A 14,054-nucleotide genomic window follows, 5' to 3' on the forward strand; every position below is an offset into this window, starting at 1 on the left:
AGACCTAAAACGTCAGGACCCGCCCACTTGCAGCTCTGGAAGAACAAGCCCAGACAAGTTGTTTCACGGAGCCCAAGGAAAACACTTTACCGAAGTCATGTAAGTAACAATTTATATTGTTAAAAGTCAGTATTTGCCAGGATTGAAATGTATATATTTACAAAAACATGGTTCAACGTTATATTTCGTTTGCTACTTTTCTGCCGACTGCCATTTCGAATGTGCTCTTACCGCCAACAGCTCATAACTTCAAACAGACATTGTTTATACATGTGCAGTTTATAATTAGAGTTTTCTTTGATTGTAGTCAAGACGCTGTAGTCACGTAGCTTATTCACTTTCCCAGCAAAACTTGGGAAGCTGTTATGTGCTGGTGAGATGGGTTGTGATACTCTCTGTCTGTTGGTTAAGTTAGTATTAGTTATTTTGTGTTAAACTGTATACAAACGAAACAATATCATTGCTAACACACCGCCTTTTTTTTTGGTAAATTTGACGGAGATTTTGCCCTCATTTGCATATTTAACAACCTGCTACAGTAGACTTAGCGCGTCTGACAGCCTGTTTACGAACTGTCCCTCAATGGGAATACATGTGCAGATCCTGATTCCTGCTCTGACTGATGTGCAGCCTATCAGAGAAAGGACTGTGCCAGGAGCATCAATGATATGATGGCCACAACATACAGTTGGAGAAGACAGGAAGTGGTTGCCAAGTCTCCTGGGGTGGCAGAATTTAAGGAAAGATAGCATGCCCTCTTCGAACCATTCCAGGTAAATGATTAATAATTCTATTTTTCCTGACCAAGTTTCCATTGTGACTTGGACTTTTTGCCTGAAAATGTATACTAAAACCCTTAATATCAGTAACGGCCAACATTTGCTGTCTCACATATTAATGAAGAGTTCCGAAGGTGCACTGCTGGTCCACTGGAATCAAGATTTATGTCCCAGCTGGACAAGTACACTCCAAAACTTCTGTCCTGGAGCTCTTCAGTGCAAAAGGAGGAGTGACTGGTCAGCACATCAAGAACTTGTTGATGGAACTGATACAGGTGGGTAAAAAGTGGTTTAAAAGTTTAAAATTGAATCTGTAATCATGCTGTAATAACGATATCACGGATTTGGAGTAAAAGTGCCAACAAAATTCATTAATTTATTATTCTTTTAACTCCAGAACCCAAAGGCCGCTGCAGTGATGAAGAGAGATGTGACTCTGAGATGCCTCATAGAGTACATGGGAGAGAGTGGACAGAAGCTCATTTCTGACTACTGTGTAATTATTGTTTAAAAGCAGCTTTGGATCAGTCTGATGTACAAGCTTCAAATGGGTTTACTTTTATGTGAAGTGAGTGAACCAGCAGTTGTCAGGTGGAGGTGGAGCATGCAGCTAGTTGGCAGGAGCCCCAGGATAGCCAATTAGCACAGCACCACAGAGTGATGCCTTTCTGTCTTGTGTTTCTGTTTGCCCTAAAAAAAATCAATGCAAACAAAAAAATACTCCCCCTAAACAAGAATTAAAACATTTACTATATATATATATATATATATATACATAACATATTACTGTTTGCTGCGATGAGGTGGCGACTTGTCCAGGGTGTACCCCGCCTTCCGCCCGATTGTAGCTTAGATAGGCGCCAGCGCCCCCCGCGACCCCAAAAGGGAATAAGCGGTAGAAAATGGATGGATGGATATTACTGTTTGTTTAAGTTTCTGGTGGTTCTATTCAGGTTTTTATGTGCAAATTAAAAATGCCAATAAAAAGAATGTGGCTGGAAATGCATCTACTGTACCAAGTTTAATGTACAAGATCTCAAATTAGAATTCAAAAGTTTTCAAAATAGTCTTCACAAAAGTAATCATAATCTGAATTAAAAATCACACAACTTCTATCAAATATAAAATAAGATGTTTGTTTTTTTTAATTACTGTTTTTGTATCTGAAAGGGAACTGCAGAGACCACTGTTGATGAGGACCTGAAAATGAAAAATATGAGCATCTACATCTGTCGTGAGCCAAATGCAGTAGGAATCATCATTGAGGGAGTACCAGTCCTTACTCATCTCGGAAACATGGCCAACGCATGCTGCCTACTTCTGGGGTTGACATATGCACTTCATCTGGAGTATCCATCCAAACTTTCTGGTACTTTGAGGTATTTCAAATACTTTTTGTGGGACTCGACACACTGCGCCCAAAACCAACCCCCAAATTCATGACTCAAAAACAAGCTTCTAGCTTAGTCAGTGAGCCATGGCTGTCAGCTTACACTTTTCAAAAGCTATTTTCTTGTGTCCGTTCAAAATCTTTATACATTGTACATTGAGTGGAATTCTTCAGAATTTTGTAACGGTTTGTCCTGTTCAGGTTTTATACAAAGCTCTAGGTCATAGTTTCTGGTGTGTAAATCAGGTTTTTTTTTACGTTTTATACACACTAAATTCCCCCACTGTGAAGCTCCAGCTGGTCAGAAGGAGTGATCTGTGAGTTGTTTAAGTTAAAATGTTTCAAAATATACACACTGAAAGACACACTGTGAAGTTGTTCTGCTTGTGAATTGTTACAGAAGTACAGATAATCTTGATGTTAAATTGTTTTAGCAAGAAACTGTACTGTGAATGTTCTAAGTAAAACTTGAGATGCTGAGGTCATGCATTCTTTTATGCACTAAATACTGATGTTCTAATCTTGACTATTAATACTGTCCAGCTAATTGACATGGTTTGGATATGGCTTGTGAAAATGTTTTCTTAATATGCATACGGTTAAAAAAAGAAAACTACTGTGATGGTGTTCTATACACCACTTCAAAAAGTTGAGGTCATGCATTCTATGCACTAAATATGGGTGTTGACTGTTTATACTGTCCAGCTCATTGACACTGTTTTTATATGGTAATGATTTAATAAAGGTTGAAATTTGATATGTTTTGATTTTTTATTATTATTCTAAGTAATTTTTCCATTTTCAAAACAAAGAAAGTGTAAAATATGCTGATGTTTTTTTACATTGATTTTACTCAATTTCTTGGCTTTTTCTGTAAACTCAACTTAATCTTTTTGCATAAACCGAAATGCATATTATTAAGTTCTACTTACTCAAAATACCAATTAGATGACTAAACTAACAAAAATTGCTTGGAAAATGTTGCCTTATTTTTATTGAGTTAGATCTAGGCAACAGTTTTTACAGTGTACGCTGTCACAGAGCAGACAGGTAGCAGGGGCATGGTAATGTTAGCTTTGGTGCTAACGGAGTGGTGCGAGTGGTAATACGAGAGAAAGAAGGTCCTAATCTGGTAACAAATGAAGGAATAATTAATTCCCAAGAAAAACGGCACAGGGTCCATTGTCTGGCGGTGGTTTGGCTTCAAGCGGGAAGATGTTGAACAGACAACTGTAATATGTCAAGTATGCGGCAAAAGCGTTGCTACAAAAAGTAGGTGCACTGCTAATGTGTAGCATCATTTGAAAAGTCACCCGCTAGAGAATGAGGAATGCTTGAAACTCTGCATGCCAACATCTCAGTTTGGTGCCACACCCACAAAATGCCCAAGCAACCATTTCCACATCAACACCGTATGAAAAAAATAGTCAACAACAGAAGGAGATAATGTCCACAGGAACCTACCGCATAGCGAAAGACATACAATCTTTGTTTTCTTATTATGCAGCACATTTTTATTTGACAGTTTTTTAAATATCTTGTTTGACATCATGCACAAAAGTGCACTTTATTTGTTTCAACTATTGTAGTGGTGTTCTGTACAAAAACTGCACTTCAATTTAGTGTTGTTTTGATATGTCATCTTAGTGACATCATGCACAAAGTGCACTAATAGCTTGTTTTAAAATGTCTGACAATCTTGCACTGCTTAATAACTGCTTAATAAATACAGTTTTGCTAAATTGACTTAGTTGTGATTTCCCTCTCTGCATGAAAGTTTAAAAGTAGCATATATTAATGCAGTATGAAGAAGAATGTTTTAATGTAGACACATATAATCATCTTACTGGTGTGATTATATGCATTAAGTCTTCATTCAAGGCTAAGGCAAAATATCCATATATATATCATGTATCGCGACATGGCCTAAAAATATTGAGATCTTAATAAAAGGCCATATCGCCCAGCCCGAGGTAGAAAGTGATGTGTTTTTGTTTCAAATATATCCACCATCATGTCTTTGATAATGATTGTGAACGATAGAAACATTCCCAAAAAAAAGTGCAGTTCCCCTCTAAATTCCAATGATTGGATTTAAAACTTTAAGTCTATGAGCATGAAGTGATGAAGCCTACTTGGATGAGAGGACAAACATCTTCTAAGACAAAGTGAAGAGTCCAGTTGTGATGGATTGAATGCCGTGAGAATAAAATGATATGTGGATGTTGTGCTTACTTGGACTGTGATGAAGCTGTGAGGACTCAGGTGGTTTGTCTTCATGCTCTTCAGTCTTCACCGAGACAACAGTCAGTGGAAACTTGCTGAGATCCGCCTCCTCCTGCCCTAGAAGACACTCTTCCTCCTGAGTGATCCACACTTCCTCCTCTTCCTCTTTAATGTGAGGGGACTGCTGGACGTCTGTTGGGTAAATAAGTAAATAAGATAAAGAGAGAATAGAAATAGTTTTGGACTGACACTGTTAAAACAATGACATTATTTGTGTTCTTCCGTGTGTTGTGTTAAAAGTGTGTAGCAAAACAACCAATAAAAACACAGGAAATACCTCCCTTTTTCCTAAAATTAATTCAAAAGTGGTACAGTGAGTACAAAAACAGACCTGGAAATTTGATGGGTGGCAATTTGAAACGTTTTGATAAGTACGAGACAGTATTGATTGAGGCATTCTTAACTTTACACTCACTGATGTCCATCCATCAATTTTCTAAGTGTGTAAATATTTTATTTTGTATATGGTCAATGACACCTACAATTTAACTGTTAACTTAACTACGATCTTGTAATGACATAGTCATTACCGTAACTTCAATATCTTGGAAAAAATATATATCTTAATTCCAAAATCAATTAAAAAACATTCATGGTATGTTTTTGTCATCATGCAAAGTACTTTTTTGTGGTCATTTTGTTGACTGGGCCAAAAGGAACTTTTACCAAAAACATGTTTTATTATTAGTTTCTTTTATGGAGTATCTCCATCAACAATTCCTCTTTAGGAATTAGAGACGATCTACGACACGCTGAAGGAAAGTCAGTCACCTTTATGTTCTTTTAATAAATCAAGTGTTGACTACTTTGGTTATTGAACATACATGTTTACTTTCACTTATTGATGCATGCAGGTCAGAATCAGGAAGTGAAATAATAACTTTAATTAGATTTGATTACATTATAAAATGTATTTAGTGACTGTGTGAGTTTGGTGTAAACATGTTGATATAGGTTGACATCTTCTTGGGGACTGGAACACAGATATGTCCTGAAAGGATGCACCCATTTTTAAAACCTTCACTAAGCTGTGCCACCAACATTGTCTCACTTAGCTCATTAAGCAAATTACCAGGGTGAGTGAGTCCTTTTAAACAGGTCTGACAGTTTGGACACCAGTCAATCGGGTATAATGGTGTTAAATGCCAAACTATAATCCTCAAAAAGCAGCCGCACGGGATGTTGTGTCGACTCATAAAATCCACCGAAATAGCCTGCTCAGACCGCAATCCAAGCTCCAACAAATCGTTTCGGCTGTACATAACCTTCGCCCAGCAAGTTGGTGACTGGGCTAGTAATAAATTATATAAAAACAATAAAAACAATGCACCCAAGGGGAGAGCCTGGGACGTCGCGTCCATGCGCGCCGCCATCTTGGATCGTTTACTTTAGTGGCTGTGTGTAGAAGTGACTGCTCTTTTAATGTCTTTAAAGGGGAACATTATCACAATTTCAAAAGGGTTAAAAACAAAAAAAAAATCAGTTCCCAGTGGCTTGTTGTATTTTTTAAAGTTTCTTTTCAAAATTTTACCGGTCCCGGAATATCCCTGAATAAAGCTTTAAAGTGCCTTATTTTCGCTATCTTCGAAACCACTATCCATTTCCCTGTGACGTCATACAGTGCTGCCAATGTAAACAAACAATGGGAATACCACAGCAAGATATAGTGACATTAGCTCGGATTCAGACTCGGATTTCAGCGGCTTAAGCGATTCAACAGATTACACATGTATTGAAACAGATGGTTGGAGTATAAAAGTATTGAAGAAAAAACTGAAGCTATTGAGCGAATAGCTATTGATGCTATTCATAGCCATAGGATGGCCGAATAGCTGCGTTAGCATCGCCAGTAAAATGTGCGGACCAAACGATCAGGACTTTCACATTTTGTGATAATGGAGCAACTTAAATCTGTCGATTGGTAAGTGTTTTTTTCGCAATAAATGTGGGTGGAAGGAAACGTAATATAGTTGCAAATGCATCTGAAGGTTATCCATACATCTCTGTGCCATGTCTGCTTTAGCACCGCCGGTAAATAGCATGTTAGCATCGATTAGCTGGCAGTCACGACGCAACCAAATATGTCTGATCAGCACAAAAGTTAACATCAACAAAACTCACCTTTGTGATTTCGTTGACTTTATCATTGCAAATGCATCTGCAGATTATCCATACATCTCTGTGTCATGTCTGTCAGCGCCGGTAAATAGCATGTTAGCATTGATTAGCTGGCAGTCACGCCGCAACCAAATATGTCTGATTAGCACATAAGTCAACATCAACAAAACTCACCTTTGAGATTGCATTGACTTTATCATTGCAAATGCATCTGCAGGTTATCCATACATCTCTGGGCCATGTCTGTCATCGCCGGTCAAATGTGAAGACACTACAGCACATTCAATGGGGGTCTGGCGGCAGACATTTTCGCATCTTCGGTGCAACTTGAATCCCTCCCTGTTAGTGTTGTTACACACTCCGACAACACACCGACGAGGCATGATGTTTCGAAGGTTCCAAAAAATAGTCGAAAAAACAGAAAATAACAGAGCTGAGACCCGTGTGTGTAATGTGTAGAAAATGAAAATGTCGGCTGTGTTACCTCGGTGACGTCACGTTCTGACGTCATCGCCACCACAGCAATAAACAGAAAGGCGTTTCATTCGCCAGAATTCACCCATTTACAGTTCGGAAAGCGGTTAAAAAAAAATATGGTCTTTTTTCTGCACCATCAAGGTATATATTGACGCTTACATAGGTCTGGTGATAATGTTCCCCTTTAATGTCCTTTGATGTTTCCCTCTTACACACATGTTTCTGTGTACTATGGCGATGAGATTGTTTTTCTATTTGGCATCAGTCTGGACCCCCTCTCCAGGGGCCCAGGCTGAGATTGATCCCCCCCCCCCCCCCCTCTTTCTCTTTTTTTTTTGTAAGGGGCGCCGGAAGTTGGCAGACCCGTCAGCGATCCTGTTCTGTCTCCCTGTAATGTTTGTCTGCTCTTGAATGGGATTGTGCGGAAAACCTTAATTTCCCCTCTGGGATTATTAAAGTCTTTCTGATTTTGATTGTGTTTTTATTGGCCGTCTTCAAAAGTAATGATTTTCCGGTGCAATTTCTTAAATTTTGATTCGCCGAAAGTTTTATCATTCACAAATACTGCCTCAGTTTGCACTTCAACAACTTTACCGCGAGGGGGCTGTCAAAATAAAGACTTTAGAGAGACAAGAAAACGTTGCTAATTAGTACTAATAAACTAGATTGATGAGACATTGCTGGACAGCAGTGAAGTAACTAAATCCAAATAAACGTTGAATATATTTTTTAAAGATATCTGGCTTGTATCTTCAGTAGAGATGTTAATCGCTGAGAATTTATCGATATGATACCCTAATTGATATTCCTTATTGATACCAGTATTTATCGGTACTACATGTACTTTGTGGAAATAAAAAAGTGGAAAAAAGGCTTTTTAAATAGCATTCCTATTAGCACAAGAGGTTGAACACCTCCAACATGATGTTCTGTAACATCTCAGAGCAGCGAAGTCTTTTATCAACAGCTGTTTATTTGAAGTCTTAAAGAAGTCAACTATGTGTGCAGTGCAAGGTGAAATGCAGTTATGTCATCTTCTTGTCAATAACACACACATCAAACTTTTGTTGCTTCCTTATTTGTCATTATTCAAAGCTGATTGTAATGTGTAGCAGCGGCAGCTGAACTCAATGTGACAACGTGTCATAGTTACGTCAGTCAGCTGGAATTAAACATACAAATAGTTGTGTCTTTAGTCCAGAATCTTCACGGTCCTCATAGACAACATAATTAGGAACCAGTACTAAAAAAATGGTACTTGGTATACATCTCTTATCTTCACCACTAAACCTTTGAAATATGTTGACATATGTGCAGCTAAAGGTAAATAAACAGTAGCCATATTGAATGTTTGCCTTCATTTGACCACGTGAGGTTAGGAGGACGGCCTCTAGGTCACATGGTGTCCCCCTCAATTGCACTGTTGATGATTGATTTTTAAATGGTGGTATTAAAAAGCAAATATATCTCCATCTTTTATCATAAATCTGGCCCCCGGATGAACATGTGTCACAAACATTGTATTAGACGATATGTGGATGTTGTGCTTACTTGGACTGTGATGAAGCTGTGAGGACTCAGGTGGTTTGTCTTCATGCTCTTCAGTCTTCACAGAGACAACAGTCAGTGGAAACTTGCTGAGATCAGCCTCCTCCTGCCCTACAGGACACTCTCCCCCCTCTTCCTCTTTAAAAAAGAGGGGCTGTGGATACTCTAAAGTGAAACTGTCCCCCTGCAGATGAGGGAGACATTCTTCTTGGTGTTCAATCAGCTGATGGATGTCTACAGGACACAAACAAAACACATTTTAACTATTATAGGACTGTCTCAGAAAATTAGAATATTGTGATAAAATCCTTTATTTTCTGTAATGCAACTAAAAACATGAAAATGTCATACATTCTGGATTCATTACACACCAACTGAAATATTGCAAGCATTTTATTATTTAAATATTGCTGATAATGGCATACATTTTAAGAAAACTCAAAAATCACATATAAAAAAACTAGAATATTTCCTCGGACCAAAAAAAAAACAAAAAAAGATAAATAAGAGCAAAACAAAATCAAACACTTGAGAATGTCAATTAATGCACTCAGTACTTGGTTGGGAATCCTTGTGCTTGGAATACTGCATCAATGCGGCGTGGCATGGAGGCAATCAGCCTGTGGAATAGCTGATAAATGGTAAATGGTTGTTCTTTTATAGCACTTTTCTACCTCTTTTTAAGGAGCCCAAAGCGCTTTGACAGTATTTCCACATTCACCCATACATTCACACACTGATGGCGGGAGCTGCCATGCAAGGCGCTAACCAGGACCCATCAGGAGCAAGGGTGAAGTGTCTTGCTCAAGGACACAACGGACGTGACTAGGATGGTAAAAGGTGGGGATTGAACCAGTAACCCTCTGATTGCTGGAACGGCCACTCTCCCAACTTCGCCACGGCGTCAGCTGAGGTGTTATGGATGCCCAGGATGCTTCAATGGCGGCCTTTAGCTCATTTGCATTCTTGGGTCTGGTGTCTTTCAGCTTTTTAACAGGGGCCAGGAAACGCCAGAATATAACCTACATTTTTCTGAGTTTGCACTGGCTCCCTGTTCATTTTAGAATTCATTTTAAAATATTGCTGTTTGTTTTTAAATCTTTACATGGACTGGCACCTCAGTATATCTCGGACCTCATCTAAATTTACACTCCTGCGCGCGCTCTGAGGCCCGAGAGCCAGTTCCTGCTCGTGGTGCCCAAGACCAGACTTAAAACCAGGGGAGACAGGGCCTTCTCTGTGGTCGGCCCTAAGCTCTGGAACACTCTGCCCCTCCATGTTCAAACTGCTTCCACAGTGGAGTGCTTAAAGTCTCGTCTTAAGACCCACTTTTATTCTTTGGCTTTTAACACTACGTGAGTTGTGTGGTCCTCTGTCCTCTGTTGTCCTCTGTGTTTTTTATACACTTTGATTTCTATTTCACTGTTTCAATTTATTTTACCCTTTAAATTGTTTTTAATCATATTTATTTTTATAAAGTTTTTATATTGGTTTTATATTTATTTATTTTGTGTTTTTATTCAGTCATTGGTGGAGCATAATATTGTTTTTTAATATTGTTTTTAACATGGCTGTGCAGCACTTTGGAAACGTTCTTGTTGTTTAAATTTGCTATATAAATAAAGTGGATTGGATTGGATTCTTCTTCACAATACCTCACAAATTCTTTATTGGGTTCAGGTCAGGGGAGTTAGCAGGCCAATCGAGGACAGTAATGCCATGGTCAGTACACCAGATACTGGTAGGTTTGGCCCTGTGGGCAGGTGCCAGATCATGCTGGAAAATGAAATCATCATCAAATAGCTTTTGCACACATAAATAAGTTGTCAAACCTGCCAGTTATCAGGGTTGTTTTACAGCATCAGTTACCATGGTAACTGACTCTGACTTGTCTTACCTTTCTTATTTTTGGAGGTAAAACTCTCGAGCTTTGCATACTCAGGACTTTGCACTTAACCTGCTCTCTGGAATGTTCCCCCGGTGACTGTGTGAGTTTTGTGTAAACATGTTGATACACATTGTTACAAACTGAGAGGAACTTCAACCTCTCATAAATATTGTGTGTCTGAAACTGTCTCGTTTTTATGAACAATGTAAAACAATCAGTGCATCATCCTCACATGACAATTCATCTTCCTATCGACAATCTATTCAGAAATAGTGTTAATAATTAAATATAAAGTTAGTAAAGATGTGAGAGTAAGAAGTAAACAAACCTGTTCTGTGTAACACAACTTGATGTTTTTGTTGTTGTCGCTCCTTCTCCTCTTTTGTTGGACAAAGTTCCTCTTCGTACTCTGCTATCGTTCTTTCGCACATTTTCACACAATCACAACACTTTACACTCACACTTGATCTCTACTTAGCGATGTGTTTTGATCACTTCCGCCTCTCTTTGTTAGCAGCTAACAAGCTAAGCTAACTAGCAAGCAAACTAGCTCGAGAAACATCGAAGTGCGCTCAGACTAATATAACCGGATGCAAACAGTTATTAACGATGTTTACGCTATTTAATAGAGTCTAATAAAGGACATATATGTGTACATGGAGGCACAGATTAAGAACACTGAACTGTGACGACTGCAATAACGTCTTCAGCGTCAGACGCCATCTTGCTTTATCCACGCCGTGTTTGGTTCGCGCGCAGTGTTGTCAGATCTCGCGAGAGAAACAAGTAACCAGTCTTTTCCAAATCTCGCGACAGGAATAAGTACAACCAGCTTTCCACCCCCGGTAAAACTATTTTATTATATACTATTACTTATTGTGAAAATAATAGTAAACTGGTCCATTTCAAATTTTCAAAACAAAGACATAAAACTTATTGTCGTAAAAATATTCAAATATTAGCAATGTATTGAAACAACATGAGCATAAAGGAAAAAAAGAAAAGAAACAAAATAAATATTACACTCATGATATTATTTTTGTCTTTGATGTTAATCGTTTTTGTAATGTATTTTAGAATGTGGGAGGTTTTCATGTTCTTTTTAAATTTCCTTTGGCTTTATCCATCTATCCATCTATCTAATCTACATAAATATATGTATATATATTTTTTAATGTTTTTTATTTATTTATTTATTTATTTATATTTATCAATCCCACAAACCACTACACAGCAATACCATAATAATGCGATCCAATTCCAAAACCAAACCTGACCCAGCAACTCAGAACTGCAATAAACAGAGCAATAAGCTGGTGTAGACAACGTGGAGAAAATTATAACGGGAGATCTGAACACAGATATTAAACGCAGAGATGCGCCTGTCTTCAAATCTTACAGCAAATTCTGTAATCTGCACGCTCTTTCCCAGTTAATAACACTCCCCACACGGGTGTGTGATTCAACCCAATCAACCATAGATCTCATCCTCACATCAGACCGGCATTATATAAAAAAATAGTGTGGTCATGGGGTTATATAGTGGTCTTAGTGACCACTATATAACCTTCTGCACGCGCAAAATAACTAAACCCAAATCCAATGGCCACCTAACAGCTCAATCCAAATCCCTTAAAACATACTCCAGTGATAATTTCAACCTTAAATTAGGTGAGTGGAACTGGTCCCCTGTGCTCACGAGCAACCTGGTTGAAGATGCTTGGGATCGCTTCAAAACAGCGTTCCTAGCTATACTAAATGATATGGCTCCCGTGACAACAGTCCGGATCAAAGCCCGCTCTGAACCATGGATCAATCCAGACCTATTAGCTGCCATACAAGACAGAGACAGAAAATACTTCGAATACCAAAAGTGTAAAACCAAAGTAAATAAACAACCCAATAATAATAACCTCAAATCACTCCTTTCAGTGGCCTAGTGGTTCGGTAGGTCGTGAGTTCAAATCCCGGCAGAGTCATACCAAAGACTATAAAAATGGGACCCATTACCTCCCTGCTTGGCACTCAGCATTAAGGGTTGGAATTGGGGGTTAAAATCACCATAAAATGATTCCCGGGCGCGGCATCGCTGCTGCCCACTGCTCCCCTCACCTCCCAGGGGGTGATCAAGGGTGAGGAGTCAAATGCAGAGAATAATTTCGCCACATCTAGTATGTATGTGACAATAATTGGTACTTTAACTTTCAACGCTTAAAAAGCAATGCAATAAATTAAGAAATAAGACAAACAACATGACTAAATCCTGAAAAAAAAAATTTATATCAACGACAAAATAGAGGAAAACACAAATAAGCCACGTGAGCTCTGGAAAATTCTCAACAACCAGCTTCCTGGATGCAGCCAGAAACTTAAAACCAGACTCACCAAAATCCACGTCAAGGAGGGTGACTCCCTCATAACAGACAAAATTGAGGTAGCAAGCAGACTTAACACCTTCTTCACCAGCATAGCCACAACTCTCGCTAACAAGCTGTCCCATCACTCTGGTCGCTTTTGTGTAGAACACATTAAAGCCTTCTACAGAAAGCTAGGAGTAATCAACAACAATTTCAAATAACAAATGGTCTCAGCTGACGAGGTGCTTAATTAATTGAGCGCGCTCCACCCAAACAAGGCCACCGACCTTGACAATATCCCCTCCAGATTCCTCATGGACTCTGCCACCACCATTGCCCCAATAATCACACATATAATAAACCTCTCAATCAAACATGGCCAAGTACCCAAGGATTTTATAAAAAAGGAGGCAAATTAGAACCTGGTAACTATCGACCTGTTTCTATTCTCAGTTCCATTTCGAAAGTAATGGAAAAAATTGTTTATGAACAGGTTGATAGATACCTTGCTACTAATAAACTCATGTACACATTCCAATCTGGCTTCAAAACGAACCACTCCACTGACACATGCCTTCTCTATCTGACCGACCACATCAAACATGAGGCGGACGCGGGCAAATACTGTGGCATGGTCATGCTGGACATTCAGAAGGCCTTTGACACCGTTAACCACGCTACACTGTTGGATAAGCTCAGAGCAATCGGATTCGATAAAACCTCATCGAGCTGGATGCAATCTTACTTGGAGTGGAGGAAACAGGTGGTAGAGGTGAATGGCACCGTGTCCCTTCCTCTCTCAGTAAGCTGTGGAGTCCCCCAAGGCAGTGTACTAGGACCTTTACTGTTCCTAATAAACGTAAATGACATGCCATCAGCATGCCACTGTGAATTGTTCCTGTTTGCGGATGACTCTGCCCTGCTGGTATCCGACAAGGACAAGTCACAGTTTGAACAAATCCAGTGCTGAACTCCTTAATATTTGCACCTGGCTCACTGACAACAAGCTGTCCATACACTTAGGTAAAACGGAATCCATCCTATTTGGGTCCCACATCAACCTTAAGAAAGTCAGTGACTTCACTATAAAAGTGGGTGACATTGTTATCGCCAGGAAAGATGAGGTCACCTACCTAGGTTCCATTCTAGAGGCTAATCTTTCCTGTTATAGAAAGGCAACCAAGGTAATCAAAAAGGTCAACCAAATAACG

The 14,054-nt window shown here is 39.0% G+C and overlaps 2 protein-coding genes across 7 annotated transcripts in view; both read right to left on the reverse strand.

Annotated features, from left to right (window-relative positions):
- Positions 1-11,228, reverse strand: part of LOC133545310 (gastrula zinc finger protein XlCGF57.1-like) — a 32,137-nt gene extending 20,909 nt beyond the window's left edge. For 5 of the 6 annotated variants that reach the window (XR_009804798.1, XR_009804799.1, XM_061890766.1 and 2 more), the window contains exons 1-3: positions 10,815-11,228; positions 8,602-8,832; positions 4,405-4,587 (exon numbers count right to left, since the gene is read on the reverse strand). Coding sequence is in view for 4 of the 6 variants with exons in the window: in XM_061890766.1 (XP_061746750.1) it covers positions 4,405-4,587; positions 8,602-8,832; positions 10,815-10,917 (517 nt within the window). In the remaining 2 variants the exon portion in view is untranslated. The remainder of the gene's footprint in view (positions 1-4,404; positions 4,588-8,601; positions 8,833-10,814) is intronic. The other variant, XM_061890765.1, reaches the window with a different exon arrangement.
- LOC133545367 (golgin subfamily A member 6-like protein 6) overlaps positions 1-14,054 on the reverse strand; it is a 224,427-nt gene that overhangs the window by 124,178 nt on the left and 86,195 nt on the right. The window lies entirely within an intron of this gene.

Source organism: Nerophis ophidion, linkage group LG28 (genome assembly GCF_033978795.1).
Source record: "Nerophis ophidion isolate RoL-2023_Sa linkage group LG28, RoL_Noph_v1.0, whole genome shotgun sequence".
Taxonomy (NCBI): Eukaryota; Metazoa; Chordata; class Actinopteri; order Syngnathiformes; family Syngnathidae; genus Nerophis; species Nerophis ophidion.